At 38.9% G+C, this 23,678-nt stretch overlaps 1 protein-coding gene across 3 annotated transcripts in view; it reads right to left on the bottom strand.

The window, feature by feature from the left end:
- CDKAL1 (CDK5 regulatory subunit associated protein 1 like 1) overlaps positions 1–20,834 on the bottom strand; it is a 386,114-nt gene extending 365,280 nt beyond the window's left edge. For 2 of the 3 annotated variants that reach the window (XM_068200067.1, XM_068200065.1), the window contains exons 1-2: positions 18,650–18,816; positions 15,647–15,759 (exon numbers count right to left, since the gene is read on the bottom strand). In XM_068200067.1, coding sequence (XP_068056168.1) covers positions 15,647–15,759; positions 18,650–18,816 — 280 coding nt within the window. Of the gene's footprint in view, positions 1–15,646; positions 15,760–18,649; positions 18,817–20,400 lie in introns of those variants that run through there. The other variant, XM_068200064.1, reaches the window with a different exon arrangement.
- Positions 20,835–23,678: the final 2,844 nt, after the last annotated feature.

The raw sequence follows: 23,678 nt of genomic DNA, 5'->3' as shown, positions 1-23,678 counted from the left end.
ACAATATTTGAACACCTGTTTTGATAGATATTTGAGCATTCCCAAGGTAGTCCTTTGTTTATCATCACTTGAATGTAGCAGCTAAAATGTACATTTAAACAAGGACAGAAAGTACCATTTCAACATTTTTTTGCTTGGGGGCTTTTGACAAAGAAGTCTTTTCATTGTTTATTCCAGACTGACATTTTCAAAGACACTACTCTATTTTCAAGGTGTAACTATTAATACATTTGTGAAACAATGCTACAGGAATCAATGCTAAAAATCAGTAGACTCTGTAGAGGTTAAAAAATACATCGTTTAACATACAGAAAGCCATATGAGTAGTTCCATTTAAAGCCCATCTTAAATCCACCTCATTCATCAGGCTTTAAATCCTTCATTTTAGGAATCTGTTCTTTGAGGATATGGTTTGCAACATAGATGGCACATGTGTTTTCAATATTGGAACATGTCTAAAGTAACTGGGTAAAACTCGGTATCAAGTACCACACAGTTTGTTTCGCAAATCACACACTCCTTGATGTTAGGAAGATATTAACTGGTTCCACACTCTCCACACATCAAAGTTATTCTTGATTTAGTTCCTGGTACCTGAAGTGCATGTTAAGAGAAGTGGAACTGCTTTTACAAAAAGGTAGACTGTATTAATGAAAATGAAGAAAATACAGCTATGAAAGCTTAAAACAAGGTTTACAGGGGTAAGAGGCTGATTAGCATCCATTTCTGTGTCCCAGGTCTCACAAAAACAACAAACCCAACCCTAGTCCAGAGGGATTTTCAATTTTTTTTGTATATATATATATATATATATATATATATATGTATGTATATATGTATGTATATATATATGTATACATATGTGCGTGTATATATATATGCATATATATATACATTTATATATATATATATATATATATTTATATTTATATATAAAATCTTAGAAAAATGTTCACAGTTTGCATTATTTTTCTTCTTTTGTGTGTCCACTGTTGTAAGTTTGAAAAATGCAGACCCCTTCAATTATCTTCTTGAATGACAATTTGGAAACAGATCTCTAGAAAGAAAAATAAATAATAGTCCTTCGACAGGTGGCTCTAGCAAAGTAAGAACCTATAAATCAGTTCATACAAAAACATTATTTTCCTTATAAAATCACTTTCCTGCAGAACCAAATTAACTGAGATACAGGAGGAAAGATCTCAGCTTGAATCAACTACATGTTATTAATTCATTCTAGAAGCTGCCTTACTGCTTCAAACCAAAGGCTGTGAAAACCTGCAAAATAAGAAAAAGAATTATGTTAAACTAATTCTTATACATTTTAGACTGGACTACCTCAGAAGCACTGCATCATGATCAGCAGCTATGGATATATTTCCTCGAGTTATGCATTGTTTTCTAAACTGAGGAAACTTTCACCTAAGACAACAGATCTTTGGTGTTCCATGTTTTAAAGATACAAACATCTAACTTTTGCCACCCAACCACATATTGCAAACCAATCCAGATCATCATGACTTCAGTGTCTGGAGTTATATATGGCTAGAAACTACTTTTCATTTCATTGTGGTATACAGTATTCCTAAGTCCACTTCTTCAATACAAATGAGCTATTCCCAAAAATTGTGAAAAAATTGTTCTAATAAAGTTTTTGCTGCTAAAGAAAAGCAAAATACTTTTTTTTGCTGCTCAATATTTCCTTAGAATCTTCCTATAAGAGAAGTTGTTCTGCTAATATTTTTCTTTTTTTTTAATTAAGTGTTATGCCAAATATCACATTTGTTCTTTAGTATGTGCTAGGTAGCACACCTGGAACTTCAAGTAGAAATGTATCAAGTTGTATACCTACAATGCAAATAATCACTGATACAGCAGTATTGGTGTGATCCAAGATAGCAAGCAGCAAGATCTCAGGATGTAAATGAAGAATATACTCTAACAAATAAATCTATGCAATCATTACTGTAAGAAACAACTACAGCACTCACCAACTTTATCTGTTCCCCCCTTCCCAAAAAAAACCCAAGTAAAACACACTTAACAATGGAAAAAAAAATCATACATGCACACAGAAAACATGCAGTTTGGTAACATAAATGCCACTTTTGCACTTCACAGACCCTTTGGAGTTTGGTTGGGGATTTTTTAATGGTACACCTAAGCTGCAGCTGAAGTAAACTTTCTTCTTTTGCTGGAAGAATCCACATCTTTAAGAGATGCAAACTTTCCTGGTGTACGTACCTGAGACCCATGAAAATCTGCCTTGCCAAAATTTCTAAAATATTTTTAAGCGTGACAGTAAAGAAAACAAACTGCTTAGCACATTGTACCTCCCGTACAGTGAAAACCTCTTGCTAACACTGATCATTATGAAAAAAACTCACGCCATCCTGATTGGACACACAAAACCCTGGCTGCATCACGTTGCAAGCGTCTTAGTACCACACCCAGAAAGCTTTATTTGGATATGATCTTTTCCATGAATGAACAACTACTTGCTTACAATTATATAGCACACTGTGAAACCAAAAGTCCAATTTTAGGACAGAAAAAAAAGTTTGGAATGATTTTTAACTTTCCCAGCTAAGATTCTGAAAATAAAATAAATAAACTAGCATGAACATACATGGATGATGATCAATTAATAAAAATCATACAAATCCCTCTAATCTCAAAAGACTTTTTTTACTAATCACTGCTTCATTTCCTTTGTGACCATATTTGAAGTGACAGTGGATCTCATTTTTTCTGAATAATCTTCGAGGATATTTACACAATCCTAATGTATGCAATGCTCCTGCATTATTAATAATTTCTGTGGGAAATGAATGAAAATTTTACCTCGCTTGCTAGGGTTTCCTCTGAACTTTTGAGTCCTTTCAAACAATGCAAGGCAAGGCCCTGAGCCAGGAGATCATTTGTAGTGGGATCGATTAAATTTCTAAATTGAAAATAAAATTGAACAAAATGGCATTTTTATCCTAAATGTTAATTTAAACAGTTCTCAAGAAGAGGTTTCAGCACCTATTTCAGTGCTAGCGCAGTCACACAGTGCCATCTAGCAGTGACTCACAGTACGGCAGTTACTGTGACACCGAGTTCAACACTTTTACAAATAAGTTTGTAAAATCCTCACTCATATAAAGAAATTCAAAGAATCCACGAAAGTGACCCATACAATTGCTACAGACAAACCTAAAGCTGAAGTTTTACAGACCAAATCTACACCAACCACTGCAATTCTCTTCCCACTGACCAAACTCTGGCCTCACAAAAGGGAGAAGGTGTTAAAAACATCTTTGATAGCTTATTACTTCCGCAAAAATCTTTCTAAAAATGATCTGGAAAAGCTAAGTAAGCATTAGTAGAACTCTTACTGTAATGCAGTCCTGCAGAGTTCTTATTGCAAGTCTGACATCAAACTCTGATCTAATGTTTCTCCAATGTGTTACCTTCACTTACTTTAAGCGGCCAAGATTTCTCTGCTTGTCATGATTAAAACTGTTGAAACATCTCAAGTTACATACGCCAATAAATTCAGGGTTTCTAACGTACTGGCTGGAGGGAGGATCTTTTAAGGCCCCAACAAATGGCATCAAGATGGATTCTTTACCAGATCAAGTTGCATAAAATACTTGCAGAAATCTATCACGGCACAAAACACTAAAACAAAGCATTCCAAGTCTAAAGCTCTAGTTTCACAAGCACATAATTTAACTCAGCACAAGGAAGCCTTAGTGCTAAATGAAAGACAAGCCATCTCTTGTAAGCCATCTCTTTGCCACTCAGTCCAGGTAATGCTCTGCCTTCTTTCTTTCTCAATGTCTCAATGCATATGCATAGACACTTATAAAGATTTGCACTGCATCAAACCAGGCAACTAATATGATTTTACACTAAAATGGCCCCAAAAATCCACCAAAAGGTGACAGAGTATTTTTGAAACTACAGTGGGGAAAAAATAAAAGCAAGTAACAGAAGTTTGATGATAATTCTTTGCTTAGCAATTCAGATTTAGCATTACTAAGAACAACAGTGGTGGCCCTAAATGAGCTGTGAAAACAAATCCTTAAAAAAAACCCACTGTGATTCTCTATAAATTAGCAGCATTCATTTCAGACACATTAAAAAATGAAAGCAGAGAAGCAAGCCATTCTGACTAGGATAGTGGACAAGCTAGCACCAAGACATCAACTTCCCCATTTTCAACAGTTTTATTCCAAAACTATTTCCTGTAAGTATTTTTCTATGGAAGTGTATTTCAGTATTTCTCATCCTATATAAAAAACATTAAGTCAATTATGACAGAGTTATTCTCTAAAAGAGCCTGATAAAGCTTTCAGCTGTCCTGGGACCTAAATTGGAAGGGTTCATAAACTGTATTTTGAATAAGGCAACAAAAAACCTCCCTCCTCCACATTTATCAAAACTGTACATGCTAGATAAACATACTAATGTACTTGAAGATTGATGCAAATAAATAAAGCAGATAATGTCCAGAGGAACGGAAGAAGAAAGGTCAGAGCTCCAGAGAAGACGACCTAAGAGAGAAGCTTTTAGGAATTAGATCTACTTAGCCTAAATACAAGATGCCTATAGAGAGAAGGCATAAAAGCATTGAAATATGTGAAAGGTTGCTATGCAGAAGAAAAGAATCAGATGTTCTCCATACCCACTAAAGAACATACAGGCAGCTAAAGGCTTAACTGTGCTAAAAGGTACAGGTCACACACTCGGAAATACTTTTCAACCAGAAAGGCAGTTAATCATCCAAAAGAGGTTATGAATTCTCCATCACTGCAGGTTTACAACATCCAGCTAAAACAAAAGCTGCGGAATGGCCCAGCCCTGGGAAGGAGAGCTCACCATGCTAGGTGCCTTTTGGCCTATGATCTTCAACAGAATGCAGCAGTCTAAGAGGAGGCTCTGTCAGCCATGAACACAAACGTACACCCTGCAGGTGATGAGGAAAAACAGTTCCACTTAAAATTCCTCTCCCAGTCCTCCTCTGCATCAGTTTACATCCCAGAACTAAACCCCTCTTCCTGCACCTGGCAGCTGGGCAGCCTGCAGCAGGTGAGCAGCATTAGACTGAGGTGCTGATAAAAACAATGTCAATTCCTCCTCAAGCCACCGAAGAGCAGAGGCAAAGTTCACAGCCCCCTCCATTTAAATGTAATTCTGCCTCAGTAAAGAGAGGAACCACTGACAACACTGAAAAGCTGCACCTGTAAAAGAACTGGCAGTCACCTACAGAAAAAGACACTTGTTTTTCTTGCTCTGCTGTGTTTTTATCTGGAAAATCATCAACAGACTCAAAGACAATTCTGAACAGGTAAGTTTTCCAACATGCCATTTTTAACAAAAAGACACAACTATCATGGCAAAAGAGTTTGTGAAGAAAATATCCTTCCTCTCATTAGTTTCCTGGAGTTTGGGGTTTTATGAAAATCAAGGTTAAAAAAACCCTTAGCAATCAGATTTTTCTCCTGTAACAGAAAATTCTGATAGTGCTTTTCTTATTCTACCCTAGTGTTATAAAGAATATCTGGAACCATCAGCAATATATAAAGGTGACTGCCTTACAATTGAACTTGTTAATTTTTTTGTTTTCTAGTAGGACTTCCAAACCATATTCACTTAATATTCTCCTTCCATCACTATCAATTATGAGACTCAAGCTTCTAGTTAAATAACTACTGCATGCTCAAATTTACCATCATCTGATGGTCAATATATTTACATTCACAAAGGAAAATTAACATTTCCAATGGGAAGTGAATTTTTCAAAGCATGATAAAGACAAGCAGAAAAGTGGTGACCCATGAACAAACAACAGAATCTCAAAAGTTAACTATCAGTTAGGGAATCAATTACAAACAAGTACACTTTTACCCTTAAAACCCAGCCAACAAAAGCTGAGGGTCCAAAATGCCTAATAAAATCTGCAGTTTAAGTGTTCTGTCTTCTATTAAATTGCAAGACAAAAAAATCACTTCTCTGTACACCAGTGTCTTGTACCAATCAACAGCAATTCAGTTTTGGCACAATTAACTCAAAGGCTATTTATAGTTATCCAAGATAAAGTTCCTGCTTAGCTTATTTCTGTAAGCAAATTCCAAAGCCAGGGATTTGATATGGGACAAAACCTAATGTCTTCTGCTTAAACAGTCTGTTCCTCAGCCCCAACACTTAATCTGCTAACTCCAGCTCGTAGCACACAAAAGCTACAGGATTCACAGCAGCGAATTCAAGACTGATAGATGTGCATTTCTCTAGGCCCATCATGCCCTGGCTAAGCATGATTGTTGGAAGGACTGCACCAGCTCAGTTAGCTTAAGGTCCCCACGGGTGCCATTTGGCCACAAGCACTATCCCACTTTCCCCAAGTGGTTTAAAACAGCACAAAAATAAAAAAAAAAATGGACAAGACAAGGCTAAAGTTTCCTATGAACAGCAAAAATAGGTACTGACAATATAAAACATTCTAACACACAGTTTTATGATGCAATGAAATAATTTCTCTGCACATCCTGAGATGCAGAGCAGCCTGACCACTTCTCTCAGGGTGAGAGGGCTCGCTATCTATCCAGTATTGCTGAGACCAAATAATTACTCCGTTTCTGTGAAACAGTATGAGCCTGTGCATAACTTACTTTGATTTCAAATTAGGCTTTAGAGTACAGAATGCCAGAAAAGAGCAGGACTGAATGGTTATTCTATGAACACCACAAGGAGGATACAGGTCACATGGGAGTCTGCCCCAGCTTTGCTTCAGACATCATTTCACTATCACACATCCCTGCTAATTTAAGGACCTCCTGGGGCACTGTTCTACTACCCCGAGGTACCAGGGACAGACTGTCCTTTGACAACTTGTTTGTCCCCACTATTTCAAACATCATTCAGAATGAAAGATTTTACTAAACTAAATTTAACAGATTTAGATGGCAAAACGAAGAAAATTATACAACTCAGAGGATCCTGAAAATAAGCTCAAGAAAATGATATGCAGTCAACATGAATGAATTTAAAAAATAAAATTAAGTACTTCCACAAACCTTAATGACACAAAACACACAAGCTAAGTACACAGCTAGGTCTTACCCACAGTCAACTTAGGATGTTAATTCACAGTGGGTAGCATTTTCCCTCAAAAAACCACATTAAATCACATCCTGTAAACTGTTTAGAATTTGCCTGAACAAATTAAAAAGCTAGCTTTGGAAACTTAGGATAGTACCACAGTAGTGACAACAGTTACCAAATGTTGTCCCTAACAAGCTGTTAGGCACCCAAACAATTAAATACTGATGTCCAGCCTGAAAATCATCTGCCTTTACACTCACAGTTTTATTTATGCTGTAGTAATGCATTTTAACAAATAGTGTTTGTTCACTAGTCCTTACAGTTTGTAGTGTCTTGGTGAAATACACGTGGTACAACAGAGTACATAAGATTATTAAAATTAAACAAATTTTTAATCATTCCTCAAGGAAAACAGTATGTTGATCATCATCAGCAAACTCCTCAAATAATGTTTCTAAGATAAAAGCAACCCAGCCTACCCAGACCAGCAAACATAAAGCAGAAAGTGCTTCCAAACTGAACAGTTCTTCAAAAAGGTGCATTTAGGCAATTACACCTCATGAATCTCATCTCCTTAACACTGACTCTCTAGAAGGGAAACTGAGTCCAACACAAAACACAACTGAAGCTAAAAAGTGGTAACTCTCAGACAAAATAGAAATACAAAACAGACCTTCATAATCAACAGCAAAGTTGCCAACTAAACCGGCGTAAGATCAGAACGGCAGCAAGTAACTTAAACCAAAGCAGGTTTATTCAAATGCGTATGACTGTATCTGACAGGTGCCTGACGCTCCAGGCCCCTCCATCCATTCAGCGGTTCCGAGTCCAGCAGGGCTGGCAGGGTCCGGAGCCCTCCCAGCCGGCGGCAGCGCGGCACTCCTTAGCTACTGCTGCCCCCTCTCGGCTGCTCCCGGCACGGCACCAGGGCTCCTGCCCAGCCCCACAGCAGAGCGCGCCTCACCTTTCAAACCTTCTCCAGCTGAAAAAAGCCTGAACTATTTCTACATTACCTTAACCCAATTGTGTGTGTGCGTGCGTGACCACTGGCTAAACATTCTTCTAGAAAGAACCCAGAAAGGCAGTGTCCAAACTCGTTCATAAGGCCAAGCAGGCCTGGGGAGACAAAGAGCTGTATCATTTATTTTTAAAAAAGGCATAAATCAAAAGCACAGATGAGCTAAGACAGCAGCAGACACACACCAGGGATGGGATGGGAATCGAGAGATAAAAAATTGCTGTACGTTTCATTACCTGTTCACTCATCGACAGGACCTGTTTAAACACCTAAGAGCCACAGGATCACCTACCAGGCTTACTTGAACGTAACCAAAGCCGGCCATGAAGAAGGAAAAAAAAATACACCCAGTCTGATAGTCCTTTTCTCTCTCTCTTTTTTTCCCCCCATCTTTATTTGCTCCCATCAATGAGGAAAAGCACCAAAACCAATTTGAGTTATTATCTGTTCTAGTGCATTTCTACTGTCTCCAGCCATAATTTCTGTCTCCATAATCACAGTCTTTTCTCTTAGTATGTCCTCAGGCCTAAGAGAGGGAAAACAACACAAGTTAACGTTGTGTATTTGGAGACACAGAACAGTTTGAGTTGTGCTACATTCAAAATTCTTACAAGCAACAAGCTAGAAAGCAACTCAGCCAGGCTTGCCTTGCTCCCCAGAGTAACTTACAGTAATTCACAGAGGCATCCACATTGCAACTGACAAAAAAGCATTCCCAAAATATATTAAAAGCATCTTGATGCAAAGCTGCGACCATGGCAAGTTCAGAGAAGTCTGTCCTCACTGGCAGCTAAACTTCATCCTTTCTAGCAAATGAACTGTAGTCAACCTGAAGCAAGAGCCTGCAGTGAACATTAACCCTCCACCACTATTTCCCAGTCCTCCAGGGTAACAAGCACATCCTTTTCAAACGCTCCTGATTAAAATACAATCCTGCTCCTACCTCTGAGAGTACATATTCAGAGAAATCTATTCAGGTTATAGTAAAATAGTCTGTCCTCCCATTAGCTTTTATAAATCTACTATAAATTTTCCTTAAGCATGAAGAACTGCGAGACACGTGAAACTAATGTCTCTGTAGAACACCCTATAAAGCTCCTCATCATCTGGGTGTTTATGCTGAACTCACTTCATCACTGCTATTTATGCTTCATTTGCTAATTGCTTACCTACAGTAGGGTTATATTCCACATCAGAGGATGGATGCTACGAGGAGTTGAAATTTACCTTTCATGGTTCAATCCTTTTCAAATTCATTCTTCTGGATTACATGAAATTCAGCATTGCCAGAACTAAACTCCATTGCACAAACACCAGAGCATGCAGCCAATGCTTTGTCACTAGCATTAACCCTAACCATGTCATGCATGCTTAAATTTGCCTCTCTGAGCTCCCTACAAGTGTCTCTGAAGAGAGTATGCACATCGGATTTATTAGGTTCTTCAGCATGCTCCCAACTTCCAGTTGCCTGCTCTATGATTGTGAAATAAAAACACTGAAAGAAAAAAAACAAAAAAAAACCCAAATAAGCCACTCACAGATGAATAGACAATTTTAAAGAGGATAAAGAAAGACAGTATACACTTGTCACATCAAGCACTAATGGCAGTGATACCATTATGAGAAGAAAACAGACTCCAGTTCTTACCTAGTTCCCCCATAAACAGGGAACACATCACCCAGTTTGAGAACTCAAGAGTTCTATCCTGTAACAGAGAAAACATCCTCAAAGCTGGACTCCCCACTTAACAGAAAATTGCCCAACAGGAATAAGAAGTTGATCCTGAGGAAGCCGAGGTAGGAAAAACTCACCACAAAAAGGTTATATATCTTGCGCTGTGCCACAAGTCAGAAGTGATAAGTAACAGAAGTCTAGCCACACACGGGTTAGGAAGTTTTACAGGGAACACTGGAGCAGTAATACACAGTTGCCAAAACCACAATTATACGTTAGTTTACAGAGACTTAGGGAACATGCAATACTGCAGATGAGTCACAGCATGATGCTGTATGAACTCTACACTGCAAGAAACCACCCCAACAATAACCAGACTCATTGTCCCCCTCACTGGCTTATAGGACACTCTGAATGTTCTGGGAATATTTATTCCTTCCGAAGAATGGTGAAATCTTGATCGTCTACAGTTGTGCAACTCAACCTGCTACATCCCATCAGTCTCACCTGTTTTCTTCACCGCTATGTCCCATTTCACCCTCTCTCCTAATCCTTCTAACCATATCACCATAAAAGTTTCAGATTTTAAAAAGAAAACCTTCACACCCACATCTCACGTATTCCCATACTAACTGCATGTCAGAGCACACTTTTCAAGCCTGAGCACCAAGAATCAGCACACAAAACACTTATGACAAGCAGCAACTCCAATCTTCTAACAGCAGGAATATGCATCACTGGAACTGTAAGGCAATTATCTCACAACATCAGGTACAGAAATAAGTTACTTTACTGCTTCGCTCAATATCAACATCCAAAAGCTTTTACATCCAGAAATAGGAGTCAGCTTGAATCTGAAAGAGAAATCTGTGGCAGAACAGGTATGCTGGTAAGGTTATCAAGCAATGCAAAAATCATACGGGCCTGTGACTCTACAAGTTATAGCCAATGGGAAAATTCTTCAGTGAGGGTACAAAACACCAGAATTTAAATCTCTGTTCACTTTTCTCCATTACTCAGCTGCTTCAGAGACAGTTTCATGACTGCAGTGTTGTAGAGCAAACAGAAACTCTTCTCATCAACAGAAAAGTAGTGTGGGGTATTTTGCATATTTAAGCACACAACATGCATACCCTGCCCCTCGAGAAAGGATTGTAAATTATCTTATTTTTCTAAATTGGAACTGCACTCACAACCATTTGAAAAGTACAAATCCAAACACAAGGACTAACTTTGAATTCTCTGACTAATAAGGCACTTCATGAGCAGCTAATAAAGATTTGTCTTTTAGCTTAATAAAGAATACCAAACATACATCACAATGACGATGGCTCACCCCAAAAATTACACTGTAGTCAGTATCGTTTTACATTATACTTAGGAAGAAACAGATGAGCATTATCAGCAGGGTGGATACTGCCGATTCTGAGCAACTAAAAGCATACAATATAAACCAGGAGATCTTAGTGAAAATACTTCATATCAACCACTATGCAGGCTGCAGAGAGCTTATTTGAATAATACAGTAACATATTAAAGAGATCTCTACTTTAAAACAATAAAATAAATAAAAATCTAGTATTAAAATTTTATTGTGTAGTACAAAAGTACTTTTAAGACAACACTTGAAACAAAGAACCATATACTGAAGTGATTCACAACCCAGGAATCAATACCTGTACAGTCTTAGTAATTTTCTTTATTTTGCATGTGCATGAATAAAATTCATGCTGCAGCATGCTTTGCTGCACCTGTGTGGGGATGGCCAAAGTCTACACAAGCACGGCTTATGCAACACAATGAACACGTGACAATGCCTTTGAACACTGAAGTCCATTTTAGATTGCAGAACCTCATCTGCTTTTCAACAGCAGACTCTTTCCTTTTACACCTGTCTTCTTTTCAATATGAGGTCTTAAGGAGATCACTTTCTTCCTTGTCTTCTTCCTTCTTTCTTCTACACAAATGTGTAGCAGATGGAGAGTCTTAATCATACCTCAGTTATAGCCACTGGCAAGCAAAACTGACAAGTGTTTAGAAAATTAACAAGTAGAAGAGGCAAAAAACCCCAGATAATTGGTTTAACAGGACTGCAAAATACTATTTGATATTTGCTTCAGAGAAATACATAAATTCCCTGTACAGGGAGTTACAGAGGTGTAAGACATATCACTTGGACTATAAACATTAAGATTCAGTAAGAATTGGCAAGTCTCACTGGTACAAGTCCTGCCAGCTAAACGGAGTGAACTCTACACAGCAACTTTCCATCCAACACACTTACAGAAGAAATCTCTGAGAAAGAATAGGATGCCTGAACGAATTTCAGATTAGTCTAAAACTGCGTAAGTAAAGCTAAAGGTCTGTAACATAACCCAATTTCTAAGTGCTACATCAAAGCCAAACCCACTGACCTAGCAGAAACAATTCTTGTTTGTAGAATCCCATGCTAGAGAAGGAGTATCTTCTGTGCTAGCATTCATTTCCAAAATCCACAAAAGTGTAGTGCAGATAAACTGTGAATGGTTTAGCCTCACTGAATGCTTAATAAGTTTTTGCTTCATCTTCATCAAAGAAAAAGTTGGTGTTCATTTTTCTGATATTTCTAAGTTATAAGCAATGCCTTTCCTACCCCAGCATGTTTTACAGTGGCTGAGGAGGGAATGTTTTGTACCTGAACAGCCCTGAGCCAGAAACAATCTGTACGAAATAACAAGCATACTTAATGTCTTGATCCACCAAAATGCATTCACAGCTGGGCCAAAACCCATTAATTTCACAAAACTAGAAACATATAGATGTCAACATATGTGAATAGAACTACCCACTGGAGAAGTGAAAGCATTCTGTGTCTGAATACACATGAGCAGTTCCATTTTTCAGAGAGAAAACGAGCTACATGGCAAACATATTTAAGTCCCTTCCAAACAAAAATCTTGCTCACAATATTTGAAAGCTCCCAGCTCGCCCACTTCCTGTTTTTCACAGCAGGCATTACAGGCAGTCTGTACCATGAGAGTTTCTTCCTCCAGGGCGTATCTCACAGGGAGCACTCCAGCAGGTCTGCAGGCATGTCTAAACTACACAGTAAGTCATGCTGCCAAGAAACCAAAACCAGTTTTAGAACCAGTAAAGCGACCAACAGTTACACCGTTTTCAGAATATGAACAACTACCCATGGTACAGCCCTACACTGATAGCAGCTGGTCCACACATTTCTGTGTGGCTCAGGCTTATAAAGGAGCTTTGTGTTCCCACAGGATGGTATGCAATTTGTTCAGAATGCTGCCCACCTTCACATTGTAAAAGCAGATACAAAAATAGGTACAGCTCTTCTGCTGGTTTCCCTTTGCCTATTTTTAAGCTGATGCAGTCCCTGACTTTTAATCACCACTGCTGTTATTGCAGTATCTGTATATTGCTGACTCACACTCTGGTCTCTCCCCAGATAGAGGCAATCTTTGCTGTGAAAAGTACAGCCCTCTGTTTTCATCTTTGGATATAGACATTCCTGGAAGCAACAAAGGGTGCTTGTACAGAAAGAACATTTTTGAAACACATGAAAAGCAAGGAGGACATTATATCCATGCTCAGTTTCACATAAGTCAACTTGCAAAGTAGGTTGCATTGTTACAACTTCCAGTTAGCAACAGGAATCTGTCTGAAGCTCTTTTCTTTCTTCTATGTTTTTTTCCAATCTTGCAATTAGACAGAAGACAATAGAAACAGTGCTTGAGTCCTTCATAATGGAGCAAAAACTGTAAGTAAAGCTCACATCTTATTTTCTAAAGCCAGAACATTATTCCAGCATCTTTTCAGGAAGTGTTGTCTCAAAAGCTTGGGAACAAGTAGGAAATAAGTTAATCCAAACACTTTTAAGTAATAGCTGTCCAAGACACTGTGACAACAGACAATCTTTCATCTTAGTGAGTATTTCTATATTTTCCCCAAGATTATAACAGTTTTACATAAAACTAACAAATTCTAGCAACACAAGGACTGATTTACAAAATAGCTCTTACAAAATATTTTCTTCTTATTTTTTGCATACCATAAACAATATTAAGTTTAATTTCAAGAAATGTTTGACATTTGGATCATTTAAGCAACAGTTATTATTACTGAGTAGCTGCTTCACTGTACAGGACAAAAATATTAAATCCCTATTTGACATCCTATCTGAACTTCCCAGATGACTGAATATAAAAAAAACCAAACATGCCTTTTTAAGAATAGACCGACAAGAATTACTTAATTTCAAAAAGAAGAAACTACACTGCATCATTTCTGGCTATCACCTAGCACTGAGGCTTTTTTGTTTGTTCCATTTAATGTATGTACATCCATTAACATAAACTAAATCAAGACTTAGATTTAATAATGACTAGAAACTAGCAGTCAATTTCATGTACAAATACCAAAATGACTCTCAGACTCCTCTCCCAGCAACTGCAACTTTTATTAGGTTTTTAGTTCTCAGTTTTCAGATTCTAGATGTAGACTTATTTCTATTCTAATCTTATAAACAGTTAATTTTCTAAAAAGATAAGGTATCAAAAATTTAACACAGTTCCCTCCTTCACTGCACTCCCATCTTCCCTACATCTCCTTCAGAAAAATTCCAAAAGAACAGAACTACCATCTGAATCTTGACAAGCTGAAAGCAGTTTCTGGAATAATATGCATTAGAACAATGGTAAAGGTGAAGACTAGGTAAAGACTAATTGAATTTAAGAAAGCCACAATGAAAACATATTTGCCATCTTATACAAACAGCTGCCACAAATAAGGGGTTTTGGATCAGCACTCCACTTGTCTGTGGAAAGAGCATACCTACTCCATACCTACTAATTTAATAATCCAACTGGGTTCCCTAAAGTAGTTCAGCACTTGAATAATTTAGTGTCTTATTTCTATGTAAGAAAGATCAACAGCAATAAAGGAAAATGAGATGCAACTGTTCAATGGTATCATGACATGTTCACGAAGAGAAACGGCCATTCTGTGAAATCAGGATTGTTTTTTAGAAAAGTGCCAGGACAGACAACTTTGTAGTCTTGCAGTATACAAGTTTAGGTGCAAGACACACCTGAATTTGAATTAATTATTAAAACTTAAGTTTATATTCTGACTAGTCAAAAGCTATGTAAAAGTATTCAGATAATACTTGTATATTGCAACATGGTATTAATCCAACTTTTCAACTTTTTTGTCAGCATATTTTGCATTAAGGAGATGAAATGTGGTCAGCATAACCACAAGTTTGAGGATATTTTTAGGCTTGGGGAGGCAGAACAAGATGATGGGGAAACTTTAAAGTACTTGGAAGGGAAGGGGAAATAGCATTCTCAGCTCTTGGGATGATACAGGATTGTACCTCATAGTTTCCAACCTCCACCATACTGATCATCCCTCCTGAAATAAAAGATCATTTACCTGAAGTAGACCACCTCTGCTCCAATGCAAACACACATATCACCAAGTGAAAACACTGCCTCTCTCCCACTTCCCCTTGGGTTCCACCAATTACAATTAAAAACCAAGAATTAATATATTTCCTGTCCACTCTTATGAAAACTTTTCAATTCAGTTTAGCAAGTGAAATGTCCAAAAAAGGCACTGAATTACATCTATCTGATGTCTGCCATGTCAAGAAAATCCAACCATTCTGAAAGCACTCATCCTGTAATCATTCTGCTTAATGCCCAGAAAACACTTTACCTCTTCACCTTCAGATCAGAAAGGGATCAGAGGGGGATTTTTAAAAGCATAATTAAGACTGAAAACATTTGATGACAGTTTGACAGCTCCAAACATTCACCCCAGAAAAACTGAATTACAGGGCTCACTCATACTGTTACCTGTAATTTTGTATCCATATGCAGCCAGCTGTCCAGCCATGTATTCACCATCCGAATTATTGTGAGAACATCCCCATGTACAAATCCAGATTTTCTGAACACCAGGAATAATGCTGTCAAGTAAAAACGAATGAGAAATGCAAGTTAAATGATGAACAGGCTTCCCCTTTAAGTCCACTGAACTGACTGAATGAACTGTAATTCTTTAAACATAAAATAAGCAATGCAAGCAGTAACAACTCCAAAACAGCTGAGGAAAAACAGTAATTATGTGATTTTAGTGTAACAGGTATTAGGCCTTGCTGGGGCAGAGTAACATAAACCACTATAGGGCTGTGTTTTGTGTTTGTGACTGGAACAGTGTTAACACACGGGTGCTTCAGCTGCCATTGAACAGTGTTTGCTTGTTTCCCACTGTGCTCCATCCTGCCAGAAGCAGGCTGCAGATGGATGACAGGTTGGGAGGAATATGAGCAGAATAGCTGACCAACAGGATAATTCATTCCAGATGACATCATGTTCAGCAATAAAAGCTGTGCGTTTGGTCTTTCTAAAATAACCACTGTTCTGAGACTGGCTGGGTACCAGTCTGCTTGTGGGAGGTGGTGAATGGCTGCTTTTGCATCACTTGGGGCTTTTCCCTGCTCCTTCCTTCACTTTATCTGTCTTCATCTCAACCCACAAGTTTTCTCACTTTTACTCTTCCAGTTCTCTCCCTTGTGGTAGAGTCAATCCACCACAACTAGCAAGAAAAGAGATAGAAAAGAGTTTCAGCATGGAGAAGGTGCAGGAGCTGTAGGATAAGAGAATCAGTACATTGCAGTTATGTTAAAGCAACAACAAAAACACCAACAAAACACGAAAACACTGTAAAAAAAAAAAAAAACCAAACTTCAATTCCCCAAAGTTCTCAAAATTAGTGTATCATGTAACATGTAACCTTCAAGTGACAGCACTGAAATTAGACCACCAGCAAACAAACAGCAACCTTTTGATACTACGGCATACATTCACTGTAGCTCCCTCCACACAAGTCAGCTCTATAAATTAACTTGATGGCCACCAGCCACATGAACAGCGGAAAGCCCCCATTCCAACCTTTCCAAGCTACAGAAGCAGCATGGCAGACATGCAGTGTGGAGCTAGCACATACAAGGCTCCAAAAACCAACAAAAAGTTCTGTAAGAAGCTCTCATTGAAATTCCTGGGATAAGTGCCAATGAGCTAAAGATGCCAGTACAAGAACACCACACATCCTGGAACACAATACTGCACCCTGCCTACAGCTTTTTTTCCCCCCCTCCCCCTCCACATTTCTTTTTTAACAGACACTTCCCCTAGCTAAAAATAGAAATTTGTTGATGGAACATTAATGATCATTAACTGCAAACACAGGGTATTTAGATTTCCTGCTGTCTAAACAACACATGTTCATGTGCTTTCTTGGGTACAAAACAGTAAAACACAGCCTGCTAGAGAATATCTAGTACCTGAATGCTTTGGGGCATGAACTACTTGTGTGAAGTATCTACAGAGCACCAGCTCAGCTGCCCATACATTCCTGGCAGACTAGGGCCAATGCACTTTTAGGGGTATGCAGATAAAAATGCATTGTTATGCTAATAAAATTTCTTTTGAACACCAGTGAAAACCCAGAATTTTATTTCCCCAGAGGAAATTAAATTTCTATACACAATTTATTTTCAACTTTATCATCTAGGGAAATTTTATCCACCAACTTGAAACTAATGTTTGAAAAAAGAAAAAAAAAAAGAAAAAAACCCAGATCTCAGACCTGCAGTAGAAACTATAATCAATAACTGAGTTGACCTATACTCTAATCAATTCCACTGCAGCAGAATGTTCTTATGGAAAATCACAAGTAGGAAAAATGCCAAAACACATTTCATGCTTAGTGCATACTATTTCCATTGAAATAAAACAGCAAGTTCAAAAGAAATTTTACCATGTCACTTGCAGGATGTACACACAAGAAGTACGGCCTTTGCAAATCCCAGGATGCAGAAAACAGGCTTAAAGACTGAAACAAGGATGATGTACCCTTCATGAAAGGAGAATGGGTCAGTGTGCTGGTTTAGCACACTGAGCATACACAAGTCCCTGGGCCCTGACAGGATGCACCCACAACAGAGACAGAGATGTACTGGAGACAGTGCAACAAAGGGCCATGAAGAGCGTGATGGGACTGGAACATGCCTCTTAACAGAAACTGCTCAGAGTGCTGGGACTGTTCTGCCTGGAGAAGGCTCAGGATGATCTCATCAAAGTATATAAATACCTGAAGGGAGAGTGCAAAGAAGGCAGAGCCTCCTTTTTTTTTTTTCAATGGTGTCCAGTGACAGGACCAGAGGCAACAGGCACAAATGAAACACGGGAGGTCACCTCTGAGCATCAGGAAACACCTTTTTCACTCTAAGAATGACCAAGAACTGGCACAGGTTACTCAGGGAGACTGCAGAATCTCCATCTCTTTGATGGAAAAAAATCTACCTAGTCAGAGTCCTGCCAACTGGTTCTTTGTGGCAGTGCACAAGCAGTGGGTTTGGAAAAGAGGACCTTCCAACCCCAACCCTTTTACACCTCTTAGGATTTTGTTCCTATTATTCATTTCAGAAGTCAAAAGACTACTCCAGAACTGCATTTTGAAGAGCCCAGATTGTATTTAGGTAAGTAAGATAAAACAGCCAGTTTTTCAGAAATCCTTTACACATAAAAGCGTAACAGAAACCATTTTTCCAGACTGATTATTCCATTCATCAACATCTCAGCGATAACTGATTTCTACAGAAAATCTGTCTAGGAAAAGGAATTTGCTTAGGATTTATTATTTATTCTCTCTACATTCTATACAGACTATTTTACTAACTTTTATCTTGTACACAGATTTTACATTAAGATATAACACAAACTTCCACCTTTTTAAAATCTGACAAGCACATACAAGATACAAGAAAAGCACCAACACAGGGTCAATGACTTTACCTGTCACTTGGGGGCTCATCATCTGTCTGAATGTTTTTCTGGGAGTTGCGTTTTCGCACTTTGGGAAAAACATTCCTTCTCACAAACTGCCGATCGTGTGGCTTCAAATCTTCTGCTGGCACAATGTCTTCGATATCCTCAAGCGCTGACTCACAGGCAGCAGGCATCTTCAAGAAGTGCTGGGAGAAGATTTGCATTAGGAAGGCATTTGAATACAAAACCAAGGCCTTGTATCTACTGCACATTTCTCATAAAGAAAAGTCAGATATATCTCTAAGCATATGTGAAATGTATCACACATATGAGGGATACTGAGCACATAAAAACAATCCACTACCAGAGACATTTCCTGAATGCCCTCTTCCCCCGATACCTCAAACACAGGCAGGGAGAAAACCATACAGATTTTAAGGGCTTGTTTATAAATCATCTGTACCTTGTCATCTCCTAACTCCAAACCCCTTCATCTCCTCTGACACATTCAAGATACAGGTATTTTTAATCATGTCAGCATCATAATGAAATAGTGAACTCATGTCATATGATGGATGTACTTCCACTCACATCACAGAAGAAGAACAAAATACACAGAACCCAAGAGACTGCTCCAGAGGCCATTCTGGCTCTCTTACTTGTGTGTGGACACTATCCGAATATGTTTTCACAGTCCTTTTGAAAACAAACCAAACTATTCCTAGAATTCCTGATCCCACAGGCCTTTCATCTGAATTAGTTCATTCACTAGGACAGTAAAATAAAAATTTATGTTCTCAGGTACAGAATGTTAAACAACTATACCTAAATAATAAAAAAATATATACTATAATCTGGCTAGAAAAATATATTAAAAGTTTGCTAATAACTAATTATATTTTCCACAAAAAATAAATATATATGCATATGTATCTCCCAGCAGATGTGAAAATCCAGATCAGTTTTCAGGAATCAAAAAAAGCCATTTGCTAGAAAAGTCCATAAAAAGAGTTACTGCATTAATTACACACCACACTGTGCTGTAACTCCTAATTAGAATAAAGTGTGAAGTACCATTGGAAACTCAGGTGTTTTACATAAACCAACAGCCTACTAAGGAAATCATAAAAGGGTATTTCACAGTTTACAGGGAGAATACAACACTTTCCTAACTGCAATGAAGAAAAAAACCCCAAGGCTTTAATATCTTTAAACTTATACTTCAGTAACCAAAGATTTGCTGCTGGCATATAAACACTTCCAGATGTAGCAAATGAATTACTGAAGTACATAAGAAGTCAAAGTTTCCCAGCACGTGTACTTCAGTCAATCTTGCAAGATATACTTCAAAATAAAGCTTCATATAAGCTGAACCATCACACATCTGCATTTAACTTAAAAAGGAACAGAATGATGTCACAAAGAGGATGCATCTGCCCAAGTTACTTAGGCAATTAGCATTCTTCTAGGAAAAAATAAACCAAAATAGGATCTAAACAGTAATGCAGCAAAAAAACAAAAATAAAGATTTGTGAAAAGTCTAGCAATAAAGAATATGAGGGAAAGGTGACATCTCTTACACAAACTTATACCACTGAGAATATGTACAAATAAAGTCATCAAATCAATATCTGGAAGGTAATAAAAAGTTTAAATTTGTCATTTTTTCTCTCTTACAGAAAAATATCCAATATAATGGAGCAGCTGGAAAAACAAATAAGCTTAACTTATTTCAGTAACCCATGGAAGAAAGAGTACAGCCAAATTAAAATTCCTACCTTTTTAAGAAAGGTCTAAATCCTTTTGGACAGTAAACCTGGGGGGTGGGGGGGTAAGGAGGAAGAAAAGGAAAAAAGACATGGCATGAACAAGCAGAACTAGCAGATAGAAAGCCATGAATTCATGTTATTGTCCAACAAGCACTCATCCTCCCTTTGCAGAAATACATTCCTTGCTCAGTTTGACCTCATGTGGACTGGGTACACACGTTGGCTGGCTGGCAAGGTAGAAGAGTTCCCACGTTTTCCCTGTCTCCTGAGCAGGGGCACTGTCCTTTTGTCCTTCTTCTATAGAGTCCTTTTTTTTTGTCAAAGTCAAATGTATTTAAGTTATCTCAGACTTCCTCCAGATTCTGTCTTCAATCAGTTTAAAATTTTGAATGAAAGAAGGGAGAAAGAGTAACAGTAAATTTTAGTTCAAGTCATTCACATTTTTTTAAATTAAAACACTGTGAAGTTATTTTAAAACAGATTACTTGATATCTGCACTAGTTCCATATGCATGCATGAGATCTCCTTCACATGGAAAAAAAAAAAAGACAAATTCCTGCAGCTATTCTGGTAGATGGACTGAAATAAGAAGCAGTAACAAAATTAGAAGTTAATGTATTCTTCTCATACAACCCAGCTGCACCTACAGAACTCTACATAGTTCTTCAAAAAAATGCTAGTAAGCAAACAAAAAACATCTCATCACACACAAAACTTCCCTTGTGCCAGTCTGGTTTGGTCACCCCTGCTCAATCTCCTCGAACGTACCAACAGAGAACTTCCATTCAGGTGGAAGAGGACCACCCTTTTTAGCTATTTACTTACAGGTGTCTCCGGTAAAGCCCTGGGATTTTACCCCTGGCCTCACACAGAGCAGAAGAAAACTGCAGCGTTAACACACAGTGAGATCGAGTTTAAAGCATAGCATAGCTTTATATGTATGTGTCTATATATATGTACATATCACAGAACGATGGAATTGCTGGCGTTGGAAGAGACCTCCAGAGATCATCCAGCCCTGCCCCGGCAGGGCCACCTGGAGCAGCTTACAAGGAAAGGTGCCCACGTGGGTTCTGAACGTGTCAGGAGAAGGAGACGCCACAACCTCCCTGGTCAGCTCGTTCCAGTGCTCTGCCACCCTCAATGTAAAGTTGTTCTTCCTGTTAGAGTGAAACTTCCTGCGTTTTAGTTTATGGCCACTGCTCCTCGTCCTGTCACTGGGCACCTGAAGAGTCTGGCACCGCCTCTGAGACATTTATACGCATAAATGAGACCCCCCTACCGGTATTCTCCAGACTAAACAGACCCAGTTCCAGCAGTCTCTCCTCGTACACATAAATATTCAAACAACACAGATATATATAAACACACACACACACACCAGCACGGCCCACGGGCGAGGGAAAGCCCGGCCGCGGCCCGGACCACGCACATCCCGGAGCCCGGCTGGGCTCGGCCCCCCTACCCGGCCTCCAGCCCGCTGAGGATACCCCATCCCCGAGCTGCATCCCCGCCGCCGACCCCTGCGGAGATTCCCGCCAGGACGTTCGTCTCCTCCTCCCGAATTTAACGCGGGGCCCTGGAAGGCAAGGCAAGGGGGCCAGAGCCAAGCCCGACCCCGACACTCACCCGCGCCTCCCCCGGGCTCCGCCATCGCGCCCCGCCCCGAGGCCTCGCGCGCGCAGCGGCGCCGGGACGGCGGCCGGCGGAGGCCACAACAGCGCCGAGGGCGCGGCGCCGTCGCTTCGCCACTGAGCCCGCTGACTCCCGGGGCCTTGGGAGTGTCACCTTCGTATTAAATGGAAAATAGCGATTCCAGCAATACCTATCCAGTTAAAGCGCTTGCTGTCCTGATGTAGCTGATCCAAATGGGTGATGAGCTATTCAATCCTCTTCTGGCCACAACGCGCTTTCTTTATTATTATTTTTATTTTTCATTGTTAATTTCCTCAAAATACAATGCTAGTAGCAACTTTGCTGAGTAGTATAAACGATGTTGGTCAAAATATTTAGTAGCAGATGGCTGAAGTTTCTGGCACTGTTTTCCTCCGAACTTTTCTGATTGATATTTAGTAAAACACCAGTGTGGTTGTTGGATGGCTGAAGCTAAAGCTCTGAGCAGATTAAGCGTGCAGTGTCGCTGGCGATCAAAGTGTTGTCGAGAGTGAGCATACTATGATTGCTTTGGCTTTAATAGACACAGTTAACCTAAAACGATTATTTATATTGTATCTTTAATGGGTTCTATTTTGAGGTAGTCAGCTTTGGAATGTAAAAGTCACCATTTCCTGTAGTTGCATTTCAAATGATAGGTTTCTCTCTTTAGAGGGAGTCTTTGGAATCAGTTTATTGTTTTAAAAGAATATACAGTATATATAGATTATAGTCTTTTAAAGATTATAGTCTTTTAAAGATTATAGTCTTTTAAAGATTATAGTCTTTAAAAAACTCTTTTAAAGATTATAGTCTCCCTGGAACTGGAGGGAAACTGAATGAAAACCCTGGGTGTGCTCCATAATAGGCCTGTTGGTCCACTCACAGACAAAATGTGGCAACTTCTAATTACGAGTATCATCTCCCTCTCCTTTTTCTTACAAACTCGTGTTTACTTTATATAATGCTTATCTGACAATGATCACAGGAAAAAAAAAATAAAAAAAAATATGTGTGGACAAAGAAACAGGAGAGATTTAAAGAGAGAACTGGGACAGAAAGAAAGCACTTCACGTAAATCCATCTTTAAAAACAAATCATTCTGAGCAGGACTGAGCACTATTAATATCATCTGGTCTCATGATGGAGTATTGTTAGAGCTGAAGATAGATTTGCCTTCCCATTTGGTCTTTGTTTAGGCACACAAATACTTTCCAAATATGCTCTCAGTGAGACACTCTGTGATGTGCAATTTGTTACTTTTGTGGCATTTTTAGCCCAGGAGAGAATGGAGGAAAACATTTCAAAATAGGTGGCCATGCTGATCTATTTCAGACTACCTCCTATGGAGTAAGAAGTCCCTACCAGGTCCATTGTAATGGTATCTCTATCTCCCATCAGCATTTCAACTGCTGCCATAAGGTTAGCAATTATTTTCCTTTTTTCTTTTCAGTTTCCCATGTTCAAAGTGCTTCACATGCAGTCCTTGAATTCATCGTCTCTCTTCTGGGAGCATTGCACTGCCCTCCCTCACAGCTGTCCCCACCAGCCAAGTGTTTCTGCTCTGGTTAAAAACCCAACTGGGCACACACCAGTGCTGGTTTACAGCTGACCAAAAGAGCCAAGCACAGCCT

Source organism: Anomalospiza imberbis, chromosome 1 (assembly GCF_031753505.1).
Source record: "Anomalospiza imberbis isolate Cuckoo-Finch-1a 21T00152 chromosome 1, ASM3175350v1, whole genome shotgun sequence".
Lineage (NCBI taxonomy): Eukaryota > Metazoa > Chordata > Aves > Passeriformes > Viduidae > Anomalospiza > Anomalospiza imberbis.
The sequence above is the reverse complement of the archived record's forward strand: the minus strand, read 5'-3'. Positions and strand labels throughout refer to the sequence as shown.